The sequence below is a fragment of the Vespa velutina genome, chromosome 1 (genome assembly GCF_912470025.1).
Source record: "Vespa velutina chromosome 1, iVesVel2.1, whole genome shotgun sequence".
NCBI lineage: Eukaryota > Metazoa > Arthropoda > Insecta > Hymenoptera > Vespidae > Vespa > Vespa velutina.
The window spans coordinates 791022-813639 of record NC_062188.1 but is presented as its reverse complement, the minus strand read 5'-3'; the positions used below and the strand labels follow the sequence as shown (position 1 = coordinate 813639).

General features: G+C 34.5%; 2 protein-coding genes and 1 non-coding gene across 14 annotated transcripts; 1 reads left to right on the top strand and 2 right to left on the bottom strand.

The window, feature by feature from the left end:
- Window positions 1–391: 391 nt before the first annotated feature.
- Window positions 392–10900, bottom strand: LOC124950769. 8 transcript variants are annotated; one of them, XM_047498036.1, is made up of 14 exons: window positions 10737–10896; window positions 9516–9562; window positions 9337–9452; window positions 9074–9255; window positions 8536–8798; window positions 8203–8410; window positions 7822–8111; window positions 7352–7752; window positions 7083–7228; window positions 6644–6969; window positions 6407–6541; window positions 6137–6318; window positions 5841–5995; window positions 392–4950 (listed from the first exon to the last, which is right to left on the bottom strand). In XM_047498036.1, exons 3-14 carry the CDS (start codon window positions 9413–9415, stop codon window positions 4027–4029), a joined length of 3291 nt encoding a protein of 1096 aa, XP_047353992.1. In that variant the 5' UTR covers window positions 9416–9452; window positions 9516–9562; window positions 10737–10896; the 3' UTR covers window positions 392–4026. The 8 variants fall into 8 exon arrangements, with proteins under 8 accessions (XP_047353992.1, XP_047354049.1, XP_047353982.1 ...); XM_047498093.1 differs by lacking the exon at window positions 9516–9562 and having other exon boundaries at window positions 6185–6318; window positions 10737–10900; XM_047498026.1 differs by lacking the exon at window positions 9516–9562 and having other exon boundaries at window positions 10737–10895.
- A 195-nt stretch (window positions 10901–11095) lies between these two features.
- LOC124950829 (splicing factor 1) lies at window positions 11096–17380 on the top strand. Of its 5 annotated transcripts, XM_047498195.1 has the most exons (10): window positions 11164–11358; window positions 11444–11588; window positions 11852–12004; window positions 12713–12788; window positions 14635–14787; window positions 14932–15038; window positions 15123–15289; window positions 15380–15538; window positions 15637–15914; window positions 16003–17380. In XM_047498195.1, the coding sequence occupies exons 3-10, from the start codon at window positions 11950–11952 to the stop codon at window positions 16559–16561; spliced, it is 1554 nt and encodes a 517-aa protein (XP_047354151.1). In that variant the 5' UTR covers window positions 11164–11358; window positions 11444–11588; window positions 11852–11949; the 3' UTR covers window positions 16562–17380. The 5 variants fall into 5 exon arrangements, with proteins under 5 accessions (XP_047354143.1, XP_047354161.1, XP_047354133.1 ...); XM_047498187.1 differs by lacking the exon at window positions 11444–11588 and having other exon boundaries at window positions 11096–11250; XM_047498177.1 differs by having other exon boundaries at window positions 11157–11588.
- Window positions 17381–19338: 1958 nt separating this feature from the next.
- On the bottom strand, window positions 19339–19420 carry Trnas-cga. The gene has a single exon. It is a non-coding gene; the product is annotated as a tRNA-Ser (tRNA).
- Between the last annotated feature and the right edge of the window lie 3198 nt (window positions 19421–22618).

Below are 22618 nucleotides of genomic sequence, written 5' to 3'. Positions count from 1 at the left end.
TATATTGGGAAAATCCAGATATTTTTGATACTGATAGATTCTTACCAGAAAATGTGAAAGGACGTAATCCTTATTCATAAATACCATTCAGCGTAGGATTAAGAAAGTGCATCGGTAAAATATGATGCATGAAGAAATGATAAAAATATTGAAATCACCTGTATTATTTTTCTTTTCGTAGGTCAAAGATTCGCAATATTTGAGATCAAACTAATTGTTGCTTACATACTACACAACTTTTACTTGGAACCCCAGTTGACGAAATAAATGACGTTAAAATATTATTTTGCATTTGTCTAAACCACTTCGTGTCAAATTTATACCGACAAAATCATAGGAAATGAATTTTACTTTCTACCTTTCGTCTTCTTCAAAATGAAATAAATCAGAATTACAACAGAACCTGTATTTCGCATAATTTCTTTACATCGACAGACCACCTCTCGTACAAAGCTTTCATTCGTCAAAACGCTACATCGATTGGCAGATTGATTTTATACTTTGTCGATAAGTATAAGGCTAATATATTAAGTTATATCAGCGCGTGAAACGGTGTTTGTGTTTTTATAAAAAAAGAAAAACAAAAAAATAATAATAATAATTATCATCATCAACGCTCTTAAAATTCGCTTACTCTGCCTATTTTCCAGCCATGGCGCATTAGAAACTTGCAGAAGACAACGAATTCGATACGTTCGAATATCGCTGTGCATTTTATTTTATTATTATTCGAATGATCATCCCGTCGGATAAAATCAAGCCGTAAACATTTCAATATAAAATTTCCAATGGAAATGTAATTTTGCCGACGTGACGAACATTTTTTTTTTTCTTCTTTTCTTCTTTACATAGATTCAATTGAATCGCGCAAAGAACGTTTAACATTGCTCGCAAATAAATACTTTATCGTTTACGGCCGTATCAAAAATAGAGAGCAAACGAAAGGCAACGCGTTGCAACGATAGCGAGCGTTGTCTCGATCAAGAGTTACGAGATGTGAACTATACGTGTAAAACGCGAAAATATCATAGGAACAATATTTGGATACGACGCATAGTCACGCCATTTTCGTTCTTTCTTTTTTTTCTCCCTTATAATTCTTTTTCTTTCTTTCATTTCTTTCCTCCTTGCCTTTTTCTTATTTTATTTTATTTTTATTTTTATTTTTTTTTTTTTTTTCCTTCTTTCATTCACATGACGCATCTTTGGTGACGCTGCAATTTGGCATTCTTGTACGTAAAAGGTACTCTCATCGACACTTTTTGCTCAACTTACTCATTTTACCTTCGAGACGTCTCGAAGAGAAATAGAGATAAAGAGATAAAGAGATAGAGAGAGAGAAAGAGAGAGAGAGAGAGAGAGAGAGAGAGAGAGAGAAAGAGAAAGACAGAGAAAGAGAGAGGAGAAACGCATATTAACACACCCGATATGTTTGTATATAGAAAAGGATCATTCGACGTTTTACTTTTCGCATCAATATTTTTAGGTACGTACAATTGACTTTACTAGAATTGTGATATAACAGCCTTATACTTCGCTAATCACTTCGCTAATAAAGCTAAACATTTCGAGAAGAAAATACGAGTAGAAACCTAAAGTTCCTAAACTTATTACGAGCGGTACAAACATTTGTATATAAATATGTGTTATGTGTATCTATATATTATTATTATTTTTAATTATTAATATTATTATTATATTATTATTAATATTATTATTATTATTAATATTATTATTAATATTATTATTATTATTATTATTATTATTATTATTATTATTATTATATCATCAAAGTACGAAACGCGTTCTATCTTTTATCATAGTTTTTTCAAAACGAACGCCGAGTGTCTTGTCATCCATATTAAGGCACGCGAAACTTTGCGATAAACGCGTTTAAAGGAACTATAGCAATTTCGAAATCAAAAAGAGGAATGACAATTTCTATTTCGTCTATTCAAATTTCTTTGTATTTCTTTTCCTTTTTCTTCTTTTCTTTTCTTTAGCGAATATAAAATTGATAGGTCGTTTAATTAACGATGACTATAAATCTCCTATAAACAGAATTGATGACAAGACGGTGTTACAACACAACCAACATAAAGTTAATAATAATCGATTTACAGCTTCGAAAACCCGCCCGATAGTTCAATCATGCGAGTCTATTTTATCACTAAAATCATATATATATATATATATGATCATAATTATTTTAATCATATTTATTCGCACGTTTTTGACATTTCTCAAAATACAATTACTGTTCGTTAATGCCGAAGATGGTTGTTGTTACCGTCTTGCGTGGTATCGAAGGAAAAGATTAATGAGAACGTAAAGAAAAAGGAGATTGAGGAGATCACATTATCGTCCTATGAGGAAAACGATTTATCGTCGGTCGAGATTATTAGCGAACTGGTTTCAAAGAAACGTAAATACGCGTTGGAAAATTTATTACACGTGTTGAAAAAAAAAAAAAAAAAAAAAAAAAAAAAAAAAAAAGAAAAAGAAATAGTCGCCTTGATGACCAAGCCACCGTGAGAAGATAAAAATAAAAAAGAAAAGAAAACGAAGTGTTCTTAGTAATCTACGAATTACTATACTGACATCCTTCTATGCTACATCACAATCAACATAGTAAAATATGTTACATATTGGAGATAGAGATAGAGATAGCGAGAGATAGATACAGAAAGAGAGAGAAAGAACAAACAAAAAAGAATACAATTACGCGTGCCATTTCTCCACTACACAAATATTCCACGGTACATATGTATATACATACATATACGTATTAAAATATTTGACACAAGAAACAAATAAATATATTGAATTATATTAGAATAGACATTTTTATCGTAATAAATCGTACATTATAATAAAAGTATGATACTTTGGCGTTTTCGTTCGAGCTAAAAAAAAGAACGAAGTAATAAAAAGGGGAGACGCTATGCCATGCACTTGCAATCGAGAATTGTTTGGAAGAGAGGAAGAGTACAAGGTAGAAGGCAAAAGAGAAGGAGGAAAAAAAGAAGAAAAAGATTTATCAAAGTCTTTTCGCGAGGACCTTTTGAATCAACCTACAAGGATCAGTCGAATAAGAATAAGAATAAAAATAAGAATATGAAACGCGTAAGATCTAAAAGAGCGACTGGCGACAAATCGTTTTGTGCCTCGTTCCTGTCCGACTGTTCAGTCTTATAGAAAAAGAGAGAGAGAGAGAGAGAGAGAGAGAGAGAGAGAGAAAGAGATAGAGAGAAAAGACAAATAAAATTTATCCTAATCGATAGACGATGAGAAGGATAATAAAAATGGGACTTCGCGTATACGAGGAAGTCCTATTAGAGAGAAAGTATCGACATTAAATTTAAAGGAAAGATAAAAGAATGCACTTAGATTATCGCTCTTTAAAATAGACAAGAGTAAAGATAGAACGGGTTGCGTCGATTGGCGCTTCTCAAAGAAGTGGCCTAAGAGCTTAATCAACAAATTCGCAGCGTGTAGAGTAGGGAAGTTACTTTGGTAATGACTAGGTCATACGCTATCGCCGCGTTACGATAGTTCGAGCGTGCGTGCGTGCGTGCGTGCGTGCGTGCATGCGGGCAGGCAGGCAGGCAGGCAGGCAGGCAGGCAGGCGGGCGGTCGTGAGTGTTTTCGTTCGTTCTACAAAAACACATTAGAAATATAATTCATTAGCGAAACTAATCGTCGTTATGGCTGTATATTTATACTGTTGCATTGTATGTTCCAAGTAATAAAGAAAAGTGGAACCGAATGGAACCGAATACGGCACAAAGAAGATACGAGTTTGGTTGCTCGTTGTTATCGAATCAAATGAGAGAGAGAGAGAGAGAGAGAGAGAGAGAGAGAGAGAGAGAGAGAGAGAGAGAGAGAGAAAACAAATAGAAGGAAGAAAGGGAGAGACGTAGAGAAAATTGACTAGGTCAAAGAGGAAAGGCAAATAGAATATAGATTCCTCTTTCTCTCTCTCTTTTTCTCCTTTGTTTTTTTCTCGTATTTTATCGTATCCAATTAAAATTGAATACGATAATTAGCTGGTCGTGGTATCGATCTCGCTTTGATCGGCGACAAGGACGAGATAGAAGTCTCGCTGCTGGCGGTGCCACCAGAATCTCGTCCTCCGCTCTTACTACTGACGGTACTTCCCGTACTCTGTCCACGCGAGCCCGTTTGCTTTCTTAAAGCACCTTTGCTACTAGCAGAGGCATCGCCGTCGCTCAAACGACCGTACTCTCCAATTCGACGAGAGGGTGGCGGTATCAAGGAACGATTTTGTCCGTCCCTATGCTTAACGTCGTTCCCGGTCGTTAATTTCTTCCTATCGGAGTCACCTTGAAGTCGCTCGTATTCATGACCCGACGTCGACGACGGTTTCTTCAATGAGCTGTTTTGAGCGTAACTATCCGTACCTGGTGACTTCTTTCTACGTTGTGACTTTGCGTCGAACCTCCCATATTCCAAGGTGCAATTTCCAGAATCTCGACCCTTACCGATCGACGAATCTAAAACCGGACCAGGATCTGACTTCTTACGCGTCTCCGTGTCGCTCAGACGACAATAACGCGAATTTGTAGACTTGAGACTTCTCGGTGGTCGTGGTAGCGAACTCGGTGGAAGACTACCAGCACGACGAGGCTCACCTTCTTGCATTCTCTGTCTCTGCGAGCTTCTACCTTGTTTCTCCAACAGCAACATCTCCTCCGGCTTGCCATCCGACAATCTCGAAACGGTACCCTTCAGTCTTGTGCTCGCTGTTGCGAATTCCATTATACCGGCGGATGCCTCGCCTCCAGAGTCGTCCAACAAACGACTCTTGCTCGAAGCGGTACTCGAGCTACCTGTACTGTCTACACCCGCCAGTAGTGGCTTGGGTATTTTTCCTTTTCGCGACGCAGTGCCTGGATTAGAGAATCCTGGAAAACAGCAAAGTGCCCGCTGAAACAAGAGAGAAGAACGCCTGCGTTGGAGAGGAATACCGGGACCTGGAACGGAGTTAGTGCTCGCCACAACAGCGCATGCACACTCAAGGATGGTACTGGATCGGTCTTGATTTTGGTTTTGGAATTAGTGGGATTTTCTGTCAAGGAGAAACTCGAGATTAATTATCGCGTGCCAATTCACAATCTCTTCTATAATCTATGTTTAATTTGGTTTCACGTTTGATTAGTATTACGAGATGCCAATCAAAACTAGTATGTAGTTAGGATTCTTCGTCGTTCGTAAATTTCATTGTAAAATGTTTTACGTTAGATCACACAGTGTTATGCAAATGATGACAATCGAAAAACTCTGATTGGAAATAGTAAACACATTTTTTTGTATGTTTCATTTTACTTCAATTTGATCAAAGATATTACGGAAAATTGATAAATGATGAATCAAAAAGATATCAGAAATGTTTCATGTTAATTGTGTTAACTATTTCCACTTTATCCAAAATACTACCTCAAACATAACACGAACACAAAAATACCTTGACGTTGATCTGTAAAACTTTCATTATCTGCAACGGCTATTAGAGAAGTAGAGCTAAAGAAATTAAAATGTAAATTTCCGCAAAATTGAATCGACCTCAATATTGCGTGTATATGAAAACTCACGAATATGTACGAGGAAGAAAGTTTTACCATAGAACACAGGTACTTTTAACTTTCATATTTCCTGGTTATATTAATTATTATTATTTTTGACTTTTTTTTTTTTTTTTTCATAATTCATTGCTTCAATGAATATACTGCTTGCCGTCTCGTCGTCTTGAAATTCCTTTACTTTGTCTTTTTTTCTTTTTTCCGAGAATGCGACTACGTGAAGAAGTATCTGCCTACCTTGCTGAGTAACTGTGAATCTAATTCCTTTAACTGATCGTCAAGGCTCTTATTCGTTTGCTCGAAACTTCCTTGCTTTCGATATTTGTAACTGTCCGTGACTCCGTAAGATCCAGTACTGCCATAACCGCTTCCAGTGCCTAAGACACTGCTTACTATAAACAAAATTAATGAAGATATGTAACTGCAATTTAATATACCATGACACGTTTAAAGGAAGCAATTTGAAATGCTAAAGAAGCCGATCATTATAATGGTTTTTCTTTTCTTTTTCTTTTTTAATTATTTTTTTTTACCAAGTTCTGGTGTGCTTGTCAGTGCAGTATGATGATCTGCCGACGTACTTGAATGAGATGAATGTGCAGCAGGATAACTGCCGACTCCACTACTACTACTATTATCTTTGTCGTATGTGTGCTTTTGCAGAACTCTTATCATAGCATCCCTCTCGGCTAGCTTCGATTCCAAATCTTTCATTCTGTTTTATATCCAATATTATCATGATATATAATATAACAATATCAATATATCTTACATTATTAAAATTGCGATATTTTCAAATTTACCTCGACTCAAGATCAGTTAATTTCTTTTGTGCAGCGTGCACTTCATCCATATGTCGTATTTTTTCGGAACGAGCTTCCGCGATTAATTTTTCTGCATCTTGACTTGTTTTTTCTAAAGCGGCAATTTTGGCATCTCTAAATAAAAAACAAAAACAAAAAAAAATATATATATATATGTTTAATTGTAGATCTTTAAAATATTTATATTTGCGATAGTTTAAAAGTATGCGAACGTACTTTGGAAGACTAGCTGCATCTATAGCAGCTTGCCTTAATGCACTTTCTTCGAGATAACGTTGTTCCCATTTAGTAACGTCCCCTTCGAGGGACATGATTTTTTCGTCTCGTTCGCGTAATCGTCGTTTCAAATCCGCGATAGTTTCACCATTCGAAGATTGTTCGTTACTATTACCACCTCCACCACCTCCCTCTCTTAATTCTTTTTCAAGTTGACCTCTCAATTGTCTTTCGGTTTCTTCTCGTCTATCGCTGGACGCTTGAAGAGAGGATAAAGCTCGTTGAAGTTGACCGACTCTTTCTACGTACACTTGTTTTCTTCGACACTACAAAACGATAACATTTCTAAACGTTAATACATTTGAATCGCTATATAACATATTTATATCCCACTAATAATATATTTGATATTACAACTTTCGAGGATAAAAATTTGTACCTCTTCTTCAAGGCGTACTACGTTCCCTTGTGCATTGGTAAGAGCAGTGTCCAAAATATCGATATGTGTGCGTTGCTCTTGTAGCGTTGCTCTTTGTGCAGCTAATTCTATTTCTTGTCTTTCCTTTGCGGCAGCTAACTCTTTATCTATAAATAAAAGAAAAAAAAAGAAAAAAAAAAAATATATATATATATATATATATAAGCTCGCATATAATAATAATAATAATTGAATCGAATCTTTAGAAAAATAAAGAAAAATCGGCGTACTTTGTGAGATTAACTGTCCAATAAGCAATTCACGTTGCGTCAATTCTTTTTTCATTGATTCTACGATCGGAGGACTATCTGTTCGAGAAGATAACAAATCGATTTGATCCCTTAATGCACGATTTAATTCTGTCAATCGTCTACAGTCATTTTGTAACCTCAACCTAGCTGCACGCTCGAGTTTTTCTCTTCGCTCGCAAGAAGCAGCTAATTCCTCGTGTGCACGGTGAACCTTTGATATTTCTTGCTCCAACTTTTGAGACTTTGCAACTTTGTTGTAACAACGTTCTAATTCTAACTTCAAGGCACTATTTTCTTGGATCACTATCTGAATCATTTCAGATGGTGGCCAGATTTCACCCATCGCTGTTCCTATTTCTTCCCGACCTTTGGTTTGAGGTCTAATAAAAGACAAATAAATTAAAATATATGAATTGAAAAATTAATAGAACTTTTTGTATTATAATAACCTTGGAGAAGTAGCTCGTGGATCGTAAGAATCAATGTCTCCTTTACCAATTCTAGATAAGTCAGGTTGTGATCTTGATAACGTTAATTTTTCATTAGGACCAAGAAATCTAAGTTTATTTTTTAAAGGCAGAAGAGTGGAAGCATAAGATTGTGGAGATCTCTCTTCGAATTCATTGTCATTCTGCTTCCCTCTATCGCTTTCTCTCATTCTTACTTCTATACTCCCTCCATTATTTACTAGTTTACTATAAGAAGGCACTTTTACTTCCTTGGCGAGATGCTTTAATACCTGCTTGCAATAATGAATTATTAGTTAAGATTTAGTTCGATAATATTCAGAAAGTATGGATGGATTCCTTTTATCGGCATAATTATTATACATTAGAATCAACCTGTGATTGACTAAGGTAATCGTCAGGTATGTCTGTAATTTCTTGACAACCTCCACCACCGGATTGTTCGTAAAGATGATCTTCGTGAGGGATGTTCGATATCGATTGCATTGTAGGGCTGTTTGAATGTCCTTTACCACCACCATCGCAATACACATAACCCATATCTCCATGTTCTCTTACTATGCCCGATAATCTAATAAGAATAATAATAATAAATGAGATAATCCAAAACGAATGAATAAATATTCAAATTCTTGGTAAATATTTTTTATAGATTTAATACTCGATACAATTTGTAATATTATTTAAGTTATTTACCTTCCTGACGGCGTCCATGAATTGTCATCATTTGCATTATGAATAATAAGGGTATTGTATGAACTTGTGGAAACATCCAAGCTGCTTCTGTTAGAACCTACGCTTGTACGATTACTTAAATTATCTTTCAAACTGTTCCTGTTCGATCCATTGATACTGTCTTTGAGACTATTTCGATTAGAACCATTTAAACTCTCCTTTAAACTGTTCCTGTTCGAACCATTCAAACTGTCCTTCAAACTATTTCTATTGAGTAGATTACCCTGTGTTTTAACAAAAGAATTTCTTATGTAACATAACATTGATTGTATAGTAGTAGGTTGGAATAGCGTGCAATCAAGTAAATGTATTATTTCACTGTAATATCCATACCCAATAACAAGTTAATTATTTCTTTATGCGAAACTTAAAAATTATTCCTACATTAATACTACTTCACGTAACACTTGTTCCAACGTATTACCCTTCTGACAATTTTTTTTTTTTTTTTTTTTTTTTTTTATATAAAACATATTTATATAAAAAGTATCATATTTACTTGAATATTGGGTATATTTTCTTTATGGCTGGAAGATCTAGATGGACTTTGTTGCTGATTTTCTTGACCTTGTGGTTCTTGACGTGCTGTATGACGGATGACATATCGTTCTTCGTTACTTAAATTTTCATTTGAAGTTGAAACATCTGTATCACTACCACTAAGGCTTTGAGGTAAACCACCTAACGTAATATATTATCGATGAAGGATTAAAAAAAGATCAAATATTACAATTTATAATAAGAGCATATCAAAAATTGTACCTTGCATTGACAATTGCTTTCTTTGTATATTATTATTTGAAAATGGAAGAAACCTGCCACTTTGTTGAATCGAGCTCATGATCGCTGTTATTTCATTTAGATTTCTTAGGTTTCATCTAAAAATAAATATGAAATTCATTTCAAATCTCAATAAAATTAATCAAAATTATGACAATAACCTTGCCTCATAGAATTACACCCATTTTCTATTTTTAACAGATTTTTCCTACAATAGATATTTAAACAATATAAAAACAACTGACGCTTTGTTCTTTGATAAATATTATCACACGCTACAAATATATATATATATATATATACATCTCGATAACGACGAATAAATAAATATTGTTTAAATTCGTCTTATTTCATTGATTCGATCTCCTATCATAGAAAATATAAATACCGCAAATTCGTACATTGAATCATGAGAAAAGTTTAAAAAAAAACAAACAAATTCGTTTAAGCGTATCGTCTGAATGTGTTCGAGCGTAATCACCGGATAATATATATATATATATATATATATATATATATATATATATAAATTGCATTCGACAGACTAATACTATCTCGCAAAACGTTTACTATGGAATTTCATTGCTTTCTTAAAACACGTACTACTTTTATATCTCCTTTTCTAAATTTCTATTCACGAAACACAGCGAAACCTTTCGAACACACTATTATCTTCTTATAGAAAATGGATAAATGCATGCGAACGAGGGGATATTAAAAACTACGTTTGCAGATTATACGTGATTACGTGCTAGCATGTCGCGGACACGTAAAAAAACACGGAGCCGCCGTGGAATGCAGTCCTATTCGTACGATTCATATTTGACATTACTGCTCGGCGAACGAAAAGGCGCGAGAGGGAGGGTAGCAGAGAGAGTGAGAGAGAGAGAGAGAGAGAGAGAGAGAGAAGAGCGGTAAAGGGGTAGAGGGAGAAAGAGGAAGACACATTCTTACGAGGAACGCATAACTAGAAGAGAGAGAAGAAGGATCGTAACAGTAGCAAAGCGGAGCATTCTGACAGAGGAGGTGTCAACATTTTGGAATGCTGATAATTCAGAGATATCGAATTTTATTCAATATTACGAAACGCGTTCGTAGCTCTTTAAGAAAAACTTAATTCGAGGTCTCTATCAGGTTTAATATTCCCCTTGTAAAAGAATTCCTCTCCTTCCCTCCCTCCTCCTCCCCGCGCCGCCCCGGGGATCGCGAATCTTATCATTTGTCCGTGTAGTATTTTTACAGCTTTTCGGAACTGGTACTACTACAGCTGCATAAATAAACAAAAGAAGCATCCTCGTAGCAAGGCTCTGGGAAGGTTCGATATGTCGAGGAGGATGGAGAACGATCGGTCGGATTCAAAGAATTATCATTCGATTACTCACACGACATGAAAATGCGACAACGAAACCGAATATATCGCGATTTATTTCAATGAATTGGTACACTTCACTCCGCGCACGAGAAATAAAAATTCGTGTTTGCCGCATTCCTCGCTAGAGGGCAACGCTTTCGAAAGGGGACAGACTGCACCAAGGTGATCATTCCTTTCGTTACGTTACCGCGCCATTTTTCATATAGCCATTTTGTTCGTTCCCATGGAAATATAAATATATTCTTTCACACATTCATATTTAACAATAATGATTTTTACATATAGTATAAAGAAATAAATGAGATATTAATACGTTTCGATTTTCTTATATTAGAAACAAGGAATGTTCAAACATCGACCCTGATTGGAGAATTTCATTCGCCAATCGCATCGTATCTCTTAAACGGACCAATCACGATTAGCCAGGGTGTACAACTACGTTCGCGTTTACTAGTCATTCTTAGAATAATAACGTCCATGTCTGGTGGTACGCCCATGAAGTTGAAGAAACGAAATGTTCGTTGGTCAGTAATCGCCATTTTCTTAGTCTTATGTACAAATTTTTCTCTTAAGATTATACGAGAACATTGAGACGTCAACAACGCGCAACAACGACGAAGACGGAACAACGTGTAAGCGACACGGCGGAGTTTTTCAACGAGCGCGATGAATCAATCACGAAATTTCACGTCGTTGTTGAATCCGAGTTATTTGCAGAATGCGCAGCAAAACGCTGCAACTGCTAACGCGGCTGCTGCAGCAGCAGCCGCAGCTGCTGCGGTGAGTGCAGCGATCGCAAACGGAACACCTCTCAACGCGAATAACAATTCTACGACGCAAAGCAGAAAGCGCGAAGCTGAGAGTGCGTAAAAAAAATCATCGTTCCCATTCTTTATAAGAATATACATCATTATTTTTCAATACACATTGTCTAATCAATTTTTAACATTGACTCTTTGTAGATATTATTCTAATGCAATCCCGATTCTTATAAATTCTTTATGCATTAATTTGTATATTGTACATTGTGTACAATCGCTCGTTTCTTCTATTTTGATCCTTGTAGCGTCTCTTTTGCAAAGGTAAACACGTTTTATATTTGAGAATGATTAATGATTATTTTAGGCGATGTTAAGCAGGAGAAAGAAACGAAAGAGGAACGTAGGAAGAGGAGGAAAACTAGATGGAGTGGTAGTGAACATGACAAAACCTTTATACCCGGGATGCCCACAGTTCTACCCACTAATCTGACCCCAGAACAGGAGAAAGCTTATCTCTGTAAGTAATCTTTATTTACACTTATTATTTTTCATATCATTTAGTCTTATCATATATCGTTATATGGACAGAGAATATTTTTTAAGTCAGACTTTTGTATATAAGTTTCCAATATTTATTTTTTAAATTATATCATTATAAATTATATATAATTATGTAAGTATAAATATGTGTGTCACTAAGTATTTGTAGATACAAGAGGTAAGGCTAACTTCTTTTTTTTTTTTAAGAAGCAAGTAGATCATGGATTTCGATAATAAGGATTGCCAATTATCACAAGTAGTTAGAATTATAGAGCAATTGTTGGAATTTTTTACTTTGTTTTTTTATAGTTGACTCGATTCTTAAAATTGCAAAGTTACTTAAAATTCCTAAATTACTCGATTATCAATCAATCAACGCGTAGTTTCGAAGTAGTTACATTATTTTTTGAGAATTTTAAGGCATCTTTTAACCTTCTTTCTAAGGCACAAACCTTGGTATCAAAATCTTCTAAGAAAAAAAGAAAGAAAAAAAAAAAAAAAAAAAATTAATATCTTTCAGCTTTGGATATATTCCAAGCTTAATATAGGAATTTTATTCTCTGAAGGTTTATGTGTTGTTTTATATTTTAAAATCATGCTTAAATTATAAAACGTATATGGTTGTAGCAAATTGGCAATATCTAACTGTTGGGGTTTCTGCCCCCTCTAACCCGTTGGTTTACAGTTCAGCTGCAAATTGAGGAAATCAGCAGGAAGCTACGTACTGGAGACCTTGGAATACCGCTTAATCCTGAGGAAAGGTTTGAACGAAACTTACATACCAAAAATGACCGTTACATATCTACAATACCTATCTACTGACCATACTGCAGCCCATAATACAGGGGTCTTAAAATATCTAAATGGCTACAATTCAATTAATATGGGATACTGATGTCCATTTGAAAAGAATGGACTAGTAAATAGCCATCACGCAGCACAGAAGATGAATTTTGATAACATTGGTTTGCCCTAATCAATTTCTTTTATTAATTCATTTTTTACTAAGCACTGCTACCAGATAAATTGTTGCTATCACGAGAAGTGCAAGTTAAAATTTTTACACGCATTTTCATATAGATATTAAATATTCAATATATATATAAATATATATATTACATAGAGAGAATTAAAACATTAGTGGCAGTGCTTAATCTGCAGTGGGTATCCTAGTTCATATATTTTTTAAATAGTCATTGTCTTGCATATGTAGATTCTGAGGTAGTCTGATGTAAATGGGGTTTTTTTTATAAAGTTATTGAAGAACATATTTTCCAAGTCGGCAATTCACAATTTTTATACGAAAAAGAAAAAAAGAAAGGAAAAAGATCAAAAAAAAAAAAGGAAAAAAAAAAAAAAAAAAAAAAAGAAGCAGTTTACTTGAGATATAATGCAAATGGATGCATGGGTTGCCTTGAGCATAATTTTTTTTCTCTCTCTCTCTCTCTCTCTCTCTCTCTCTCTGTCTATCTATCTCTCTATCTCTCTCTATTTAGGCTGCCGTGACTTGCACGGCAATTTTAAACTATCAGACACTAATAATTTTAATGTGGTGATAATAATATAATAGGGAAATTTTATTATTAACCAACAACAGCAGATATTTTATTATTAATTACGATTTTATCGAGCAGATTTCAGGAAAATATTGGATTATAAAAATAACATCTGCTAACATAAGCATATCTTTGTAACTTTCATTGTTACATTACTTTCAGGTGCAACTTGAAATAAACTTAAATAATTTCTCTAATAAATTGATTTACTCCAATAGGTTTAACTTCTCTGATTTTAGCTGGAACCATTATGTTATGTCTTTGTGTTTCATTAGTATTACACATCATAGTAAAGTATTTAAGATGATGATAACTAATCTGTCAGAAATTATTTCCTAATAATCACAGGATCTATCTCTTAGCAGCTGACATCATACCGATATCTGCCGTGCACAAACGCGCAGTCTTCCAGTGGTTACCTACTATAGAATAATAAACATATAGCAATTCTACTATTAACGATAGTATATTTTTCATCTTCTGTTCTGATACTTTGGCATTGTTGGCAAACTTTATAATCTTTCAATAATGTCAACTTCCAATCTCAAGTAATCAGATTATTAAGCAATATGATTATAATAATATATTAGTAATCAATACAATGGAGTCTTTTAGTTATCTCATCTTCTCTTAATTTCACAACAAATAGCCCATTGTGTTCATAAAGTTTTTATTATCTTAAATAGTTAAACATTGTTATTTGTCATATTTATCGAAACTATTTTTACATTTTATAACTTTCTTTTAATTATTATTTTTAATTTATTATTTTCGTTTTATTTAGCTATTCGTGATTACATTAAAATGAAATGTAGAATACATTTCCAACATAGTCAAAGAGTATCAGATATGTAGTAAAGAAAATTCGTTTAAAATTTATTAATAATGAAAAAATTCACTAAAATCAAAATTTATTTAGACTTCAAAGAAATTACTGCTCCATTAAAATTTATTCACTTAATCACACAATCGTAGTAGGTTCAGGTTGCTTGTATGCTAGTACCATCTTAATGAAAACTTTGTATCTTTACGGTCGTTCATTTTTTTTCAGGTCTCCATCACCAGAGCCAATATACAGTAGTGATGGTAAACGGTTAAATACAAGAGAATATCGTACAAGACGTAAATTGGAAGAAGAACGACACAATCTAATACAGAAGATACTCAAAATAAATCCAGAATTTAAGCCACCGCCAGATTACAAGTATATAGACATATTATTATTCATTATCTAACGTTTTTCTTTTTATATTATACTATAATATAAAAGTAATATATTTTGTAATATTTACTGACCACATATCGATTAAAAATGTATTTGTATTTAACGCTTAATATGTTTTCTTAGGCCTCCGATAATACGTGTCCATGATAAAGTAATGATTCCACAAGAAGAACATCCCGACATAAACTTTGTTGGCTTGCTTATTGGACCACGTGGAAATACTTTGAAATGTAAGAATTTGTTAATTATCCGATATATTCACTCTTCGTTTAATATATTTAACATCGTCGTTTTGTCTTTCGTATTTGTCGTAGCGATGGAAAAGGAAACTGGCGCAAAGATTATTATTCGCGGTAAAGGTTCCGTAAAAGAAGGCAAAGTAGGTAGAAAAGATGGACAACCTTTACCCGGAGAAGATGAACCATTGCATGCTTATATAACGGCAAATAATTTAGATGCCGTAAAGAAGGCTGTTGAAAGAGTAAGTTTAATCTTATTATTACATTTAGATTTTGATTTACCTATTTCTCTTTCGTAACTTTTATAAACATTATTTTTATTTTATTATCAGATCCACGAGATTATAAGACAAGGTGTAGAAGTTCCTGAGGGTCAAAATGATTTGCGACGTAATCAATTGAGAGAGTTAGCATTACTTAATGGAACATTGCGTGAAAACGATGGTCCTCGATGTACGAATTGTGGAGCATCCGATCATAAATCATGGCTCGTACGTAACGTTTATTTATAATAGAAGAACTAGAGATCATTATTAGTATTATCATTATAATAATATGCTTACTGAAAATGTGTTCATCATCGTTTCAGTGTCCAGACAAACCAAATGTTACCAATAATATAGTATGTTCGAGTTGTGGAGGAGCTGGACACATCGCGCGAGATTGTAGATCTAAACGTCCCGGTCAAGGTGGTCCTGCAGCTGCAGGAATGGGAGGAATGGGACCTGGTGGAGATAAGGCAAAGATAGACGAAGAATATATGTCTCTTATGGCAGAATTGGGTGAGGGCCCACCACCGGATAGATCCAAGTCTGGTCAAACTAGACAACCCGCACCAAATCCAAGTTATCCTGGACTTTTCGATAGGTATACACAGGATTTTCTATAAAAATGTAACGAATGTAATATTTGTATTTCGCATTTTAAATCCTTTCATTTCGTTTCTACAATCTAGGCAACAGGCACCTCGCGCCCTGATGGCTGCTCCGGCACATCCACCACCTCAAATGATGCAAGGTGGACCTATGATGCCACCACCGGGTATGGCTCCGCCGCCGTGGAGCCAAGGCGACGTAAATAATATGAATGGTATGAACATGCAATGGCAACCACCAGTTAGTATGCCACCACCGCCAGGTGTCATGCAACCACCTCCGCCACCTCCTGGATCTACCACTCAGCCAAATATCCCTCCCTTAATGCCTTGGATGGCTGGGAACAATCAGCCACCTCCACCAGGACAGATGCCACCAACGCAAATTCCACCCCCTGGAATGGGTATTCCACCGTGGCAACAAGGGCAACAAGGGCCGATGCGTCCACCACCTCCAGGAACGGCACCACCTCCAGGATTTCCAGGATGGCAACCTCAACAAATGGGTGGCTGGCCTCCGGCAGCTCCCGTTCCACCTCCACCACAGCAACAACAAACTCCTGCTCCGCCAGGAATCGATTTGAATACGTTACCTACTTTATTGGCCCAGCCACCACCACCTCCGCCGCCCACTAGTTAGTGTGAAAAATAATTCTATCGCACGATTAAATGTTTTTAATCCCTGTAGTAAGATAAATTATATGATTTTGTTACATTGAGAGACTTGATCATCGAATTATAGGAATAGTTAATACATTTGATGTATCGGTTTAAATAATTATAATAGAAAGTTATGCCCTGTGCAACTTTGTTCTTTCCAAATAGCATTGCGCATAACAAAGACCCAAGTTCTTAATATAACTGTACAATGTATTGTATGGAATACGAACAGTATGTTAATTTGTGCGAGGATATTAATTACTCCCATTGCTATAATATAGGTATTTAGATTTGTTTATCATATGTTTATAAAATCAAACAATACAATTAATCTTTCTTACAAAAAAGAAAAAGAAAAAAAAAAAAGAGAGAAAAAAAGAAAAAAGAAAAAAAAGAAAAAAAAATGGAAAAAGAAACCAATTGTCATATGTTGTGCATTTTTATAATGCAGAATGTCCCTGTTAATTTCACGATAAAAATATTGTTGACATTGCACATATATGTTTGTTATTTGGTACAATGTCATCATTATATAGTGCTATTCGCCTGATAATTCAGGTTTTTTGCACTGCACATTAATATTAAGCTTAATACGAAGAATAGTAGTAAAGTACTATTCTTATTAGTACAAACTTGTCCAGAATGTATTGTTTGTGCATATAATGTTACGAAATGCCACTAATAAACTCGTACGAAGTATCAACAAACAAAAGGAAAATAATAATCATGCAATATTGAGTTTATGAAAAAGAAAGGAAAAAGTAAAGAAATAAAAAATATATCTGAGCATTATATATGAGAAAAAAAATATCTAAATTTATATATGTGCACAAACATAAAGAAGTAGTGAACACGGATGATGTATGTTTCAAATACAGTAGGATAATATTAGTATATACAAGTTATTATAGTTATATAATAAAAAATATAGTCAGTTTTAATACCACGCAAAGTATCAGTTAAGGTAAATGGACATATTTATAAATTAATAGTAATGCTTTTTCTAACAAACAATTTTAGTTTTCATGTCGATGTTTGTTCTATTTATATATAATAGTGAAATTAAATTTAAAAACAAAACTACAGATAGATTGATTGCGTGCATGATTATAAAAAAAATTGTTCAATATAGAAAAGCATATATATATATATATATATATATGAAAGTAAATTTTTGCTTTATATAATATACGTTAGATATTTCTATGTCCATTACTGAAGAAAATTATAAATATTATTTTGTCTAATCACCGATATTGTTTCGAAGATTATAGTATTAAGCTATTATTACGAGTTTATTCCATTAGTTTTGTTATTGGATTTGCTATTGGATTGGTAATGATGTGAATAAAATAATTAAATTCATATTCATAATCTTAATAAATATTAATGTTAGTAGTATTACGTATTAAGTAAAAAATGTAAAAATATTTACGGGGACAATGCTAGTTTGCTTAATGTGTAATCTGTACACAATAAAGGTATACATTAAAAATAGTAATAAATATTATTACTATTTACTACATATATATACTATATAAATATTATTACTACTTGAATACATGTGTAAATACATGTGAACTTCAACAAACAGTCAAATGTTCTACCACAATTCATCGCGATAAATCAACGAGTCAACGTCATTACTTCATACTACAACTTGTAATGATTTAAGTAAGTAATTCTGAGAGACATTACGATTGCATAATAATATAATCCTATCAAATTATGACAAATAATACACAGTGAATCATATTTTCAAATCAACGCACGTTACTACGAATACACACACGCATTAAATTGTTCAATTTTGCTAATAATCATCTTCGCATTTCTAAGTTCACATGCATATTTTCTTGATCATTTTGACGCGTCCCTGAATATAACAAATGGACCTCTCTCTTTCTGTTCCCTCTCCGCCCTCTACTTCTTGCTTCTGCAGCTGCGTGAATGCGGTGAAAGGTTAATTTTTTCGAAGTCTTGCTTAGAGAAAATATCCCTTTCCCCATTCCCTCCCAAAGAAAAGATAAAACAAAAACTGTGACATGATGTGAGAAATCCACAGAGTGCTCCAAATCGTCAAAAATGAGATCGTTCGCGGAAAATTACAAAGTTTATAAAAATTTGTTTAAATTTCGATCTACAATGTTATATGATCAAAATATCGATCTACTTTTTATTTATTTTTATTTCTTTTTTGTTTTAATACACAGGAACAAGAGAATTTCGTTCTGTCATTTTGTTCGTTAAATAAACAGCAATGCAAATTCTCTCATTCGTGCTCCCGCATAAACATTAATGAACGATCACGTGAGACAAGGCCACATAATCACCTTGGCTCTCCGCGCCTTCCGAGACAGCACGATCGTCCTTTTCCTGTCGGCTAGAATAGCGGAATTGCCATTTTACAGTTAGCCAATCAGCAGCGGTCAACAGCCAAACCATTTTCGCGGCATAGTAAGTGGATTGATTATAGATGACTGACCTTTGACTGTCAACTTATTTAATTATTCCTTCTAATATTACGATCAATTAAAAAAAAAAATAATAAACAAAGTTATTGATTTATTTATCAATTCACGTTAATATTTTATAATACTTCACGATTGGAATCGATCAATCAGATTAAATTTATCGTGAGTTCCTTATGTGGATAAGGATGCCAGGGAAAAGGAGTAGTATATAGTCCAGAACAGAATTCAGTCTGTAGAAATCTTTAATTATCATTCTCCTTTAAAAAGAAGGAAAAAAATATTTCGCAGCCGGTAGGATTCGAACCTACGCTCCCAGAGGGAATCTGATTTCGAGTCAGACGCCTTAACCACTCGGCCACGACTGCTTGATATTTCAATAGTTTGCGGCCACAAGGGTGGAAACAACCCTCTCATAGATATAGCATTATTCATAAAAGTACTTATGAATTAAAATTCATATTTTAAGAATTTAATATATGAATATATGAATATGATAAAGGTTAAATGATTTGTTCGTTCTTTTGAATTATTTCATTACTTTTTTTCTTTTATAAACACACACATACACACACACACACACATATATATATATCGTTAGATAGATGTTAATTAAAGTTTGGACGATAAATTAATGATAAATACAAATGATGTAATTCATCGTAAAATGGTTAGGAAAGTGGTATAAAAGAATAAAAGAAAAAAAGAAAAAGAAAAACAAGAAAGAAAGGAAGAAAAAGAAGAAAACAAGAGAAAGAGGAAACGTCCTCTGGAATGTATATATGTTTGTCTCGCGAAGCATGTTTATGCATTTACGTGCAAGCCGATAAAGCAGCTGCCTAGTTAGCCGTCAACTTTGCAATCAGCAATCTCTCAAGTAGTAGTCGAGTCCGTTTGCGGCTGTTCCAGATTGCGTCCTTGCCGTATAAAGTGCAACGGCATGTGCGTACGTGATGGTATAACGGGTGTTCGAAAATGCCCATTTTAGAAATTTCCTCTTCCGCGAAGGATTTTTTATATTCCACGATGATATATTTATTTGTAGAGTTCGCTCGACTAAATGATTCCTTTAGGCGAAAACAAAATATCTTCTCGTAGAAAGCTTCCTAATGTCACGAACCTATCGAGAGCGTGAAAGTAAACCGTGAAATAAAAGTAAAGAAAGAATGAAGAGGGACCAAATGAAATATACATGCGCACGTTACGCATATATATATATATATGTGTGTGTGTGTGTGTGTGTGTGTGTGTGTGTGTGTAGATAGGCAGAGTGGCAAAAAGAAAGCGACGCTGACGTTTTACCTGTTCCGCGTAAGAAAGAGGATTTAATTGACAGGACATGATGCGGAAATAACGTTACAAAAACTCTCCGAGAGCTTCGTCCAACAGAATACCGCGCGAACGAGATTTCCTTTTAAAGCACGAGAGAAAGAAGGTAAGAGAAGGTTAACGATTTGGCATCGAATCGAGCATTACAAAACTATACGGGCTCGTTTAGTTTTCTTCAACGGCCAATTTTTCTTTATCCTAGATCGGCGATCATCGTGGTACGTAGTTGTGATAAATTACGAGCGGTTGATCTTTATATCATCGGTCACCCGTTACACTTGCATTCTTACGAGTTGTACAAGTCCCAGTTTTCTTACTCTCACCCACAACAGTTTCGAGAGTAAATTCCAGAACGAACACACTTATGTACATAGATATAGGTATACATATACACGTTTTTGCTTTGCCTGTATACGTTGCCGACTTTATCCTATCCAATCTGTCTAGAATCATTTGGAACCGAACCTTACTATGTTCTGTGTATTTACATGTATACATATATATATATATATATATATATATATATATATATAAATATGCTGTAATATATATGTATATATATGCGTGTAAGAGCTGTCCACGCATGCGTTCGCGTATCGCTCATAAAATACAGAATCGATTGATTATAACCGATGAGAAGCAAATGTCATCATTTTACAAGAGCATAGTACGCAATATGACAGTTTACGATTGATACATGCTACTATAACATCTACCAAACTATATACTACTTTCACGTTTCTTCAAACATAATCATGCACGAAAAGTAGATACAAATTCGTGATAATCTTTCATTTTTTTTTTCTTTTTTTTTTTCCTTTCCTTTATAGTAAATCCATCATGTGTCATTTCAAAATTTATCATTTTCATAATAAATCTCTATTCATAAATTCAAACAGCTTCTTTTATATATAGTTATAATTATTACGATTTCATTTACTCTTGTCCATTTTAATATCGATGTTCCATGGTTGATAACTTTATTCGTTCCCCACATTAAGCAATAATCGTAACGATATAATGTTCATGGGACAAGAAGCCGAAGGAAAGAATAAAATAGATCGAAGAACCGTGCGACGTATATTCCTCGTCCAAAATATCAGATAACATCGGGATACAATTACCGTTAATCGCCGAGATACGGACTTTCACGCGAGTCGATCGCACAGTTTCAGTTCTTGCAACGTTATAGCGGAGCAGAAGGAATAGAACGCCCGATGGACGGATGAACGATCAAGCGGGCCAACGTATAACTGTGCACAAGATCTATATTTAATTTTCTTATTCTTTCATCCAGTCCATCGTCCCTTCAAAATTTAACCAAAATCTTTTTAATTCATTAACGTTAACATGACTTTTAAGAAAGTAAACAATATCGTTCAACATTATTTTCTTTATAAGATTCTTCTTGCAAAGCAAACTATAATCGTAACGTTGATTGAGCGCCGTTAGTCTAGGAAAGAAAAAGCGAAAAAGCGAAAAAGAGAAAGAAAAATAGATATAAAAGAAACACATCGGCTTTTGCTGCTGCTGCTGCTGCTGCTGCTGTTGCTGCTCACTTTTACTTCAACCAGGAACGAACGGTACTCGATTAGATCGCCAGCCGTCTAGCCTGCCCATCGGGGAATGCTTTCGCAAGGCAGGATGTGTGCGAGATGCCGGAGGGGTCGATTCAATTGAAATTCAATTACAAAACTATTTTCGAGCTTGTCCTGGCCTGAATCAAACTAGCGGACTCGCAAGGACTCGAGATGGCCGAACTCTCATACACGTTTGTATGTGTTTGTTAACTCATAGACAACTCTCTCGTATATCATCTATTTCTATTCGCACATATAGATGTGCGTGTAAACGTGTTACGAGAAAGGCGTTTGTGCACACGGAGAAAGTATATATTCACCGATTGTGAGTTAACCTTATGATCCACTCAAGCGAGAATTTGTGTTCCTAGCTTTACTCGGCGATATCTGAAAACCGCGACTTTCCACGGCCACGTGACGCGGATAAGATTAATCCCGCGAGATCTTAAAGATCTTGAAAGTGGAAAAGCCATCGAGGAGGAATTTTTATCAAGTTACATTTAGCATTGAGTATTCGACTCAAGATCACAAATCGAATCGATCGTAATTTTCCTTGTGAAGGGGTAAAATATCGATGTATTTTTCTTTATAATTTTCCTCCTACAATTATGTAATTTCTAACTGTACAACTTGCAACGATATCTCCCTTTCGATTAG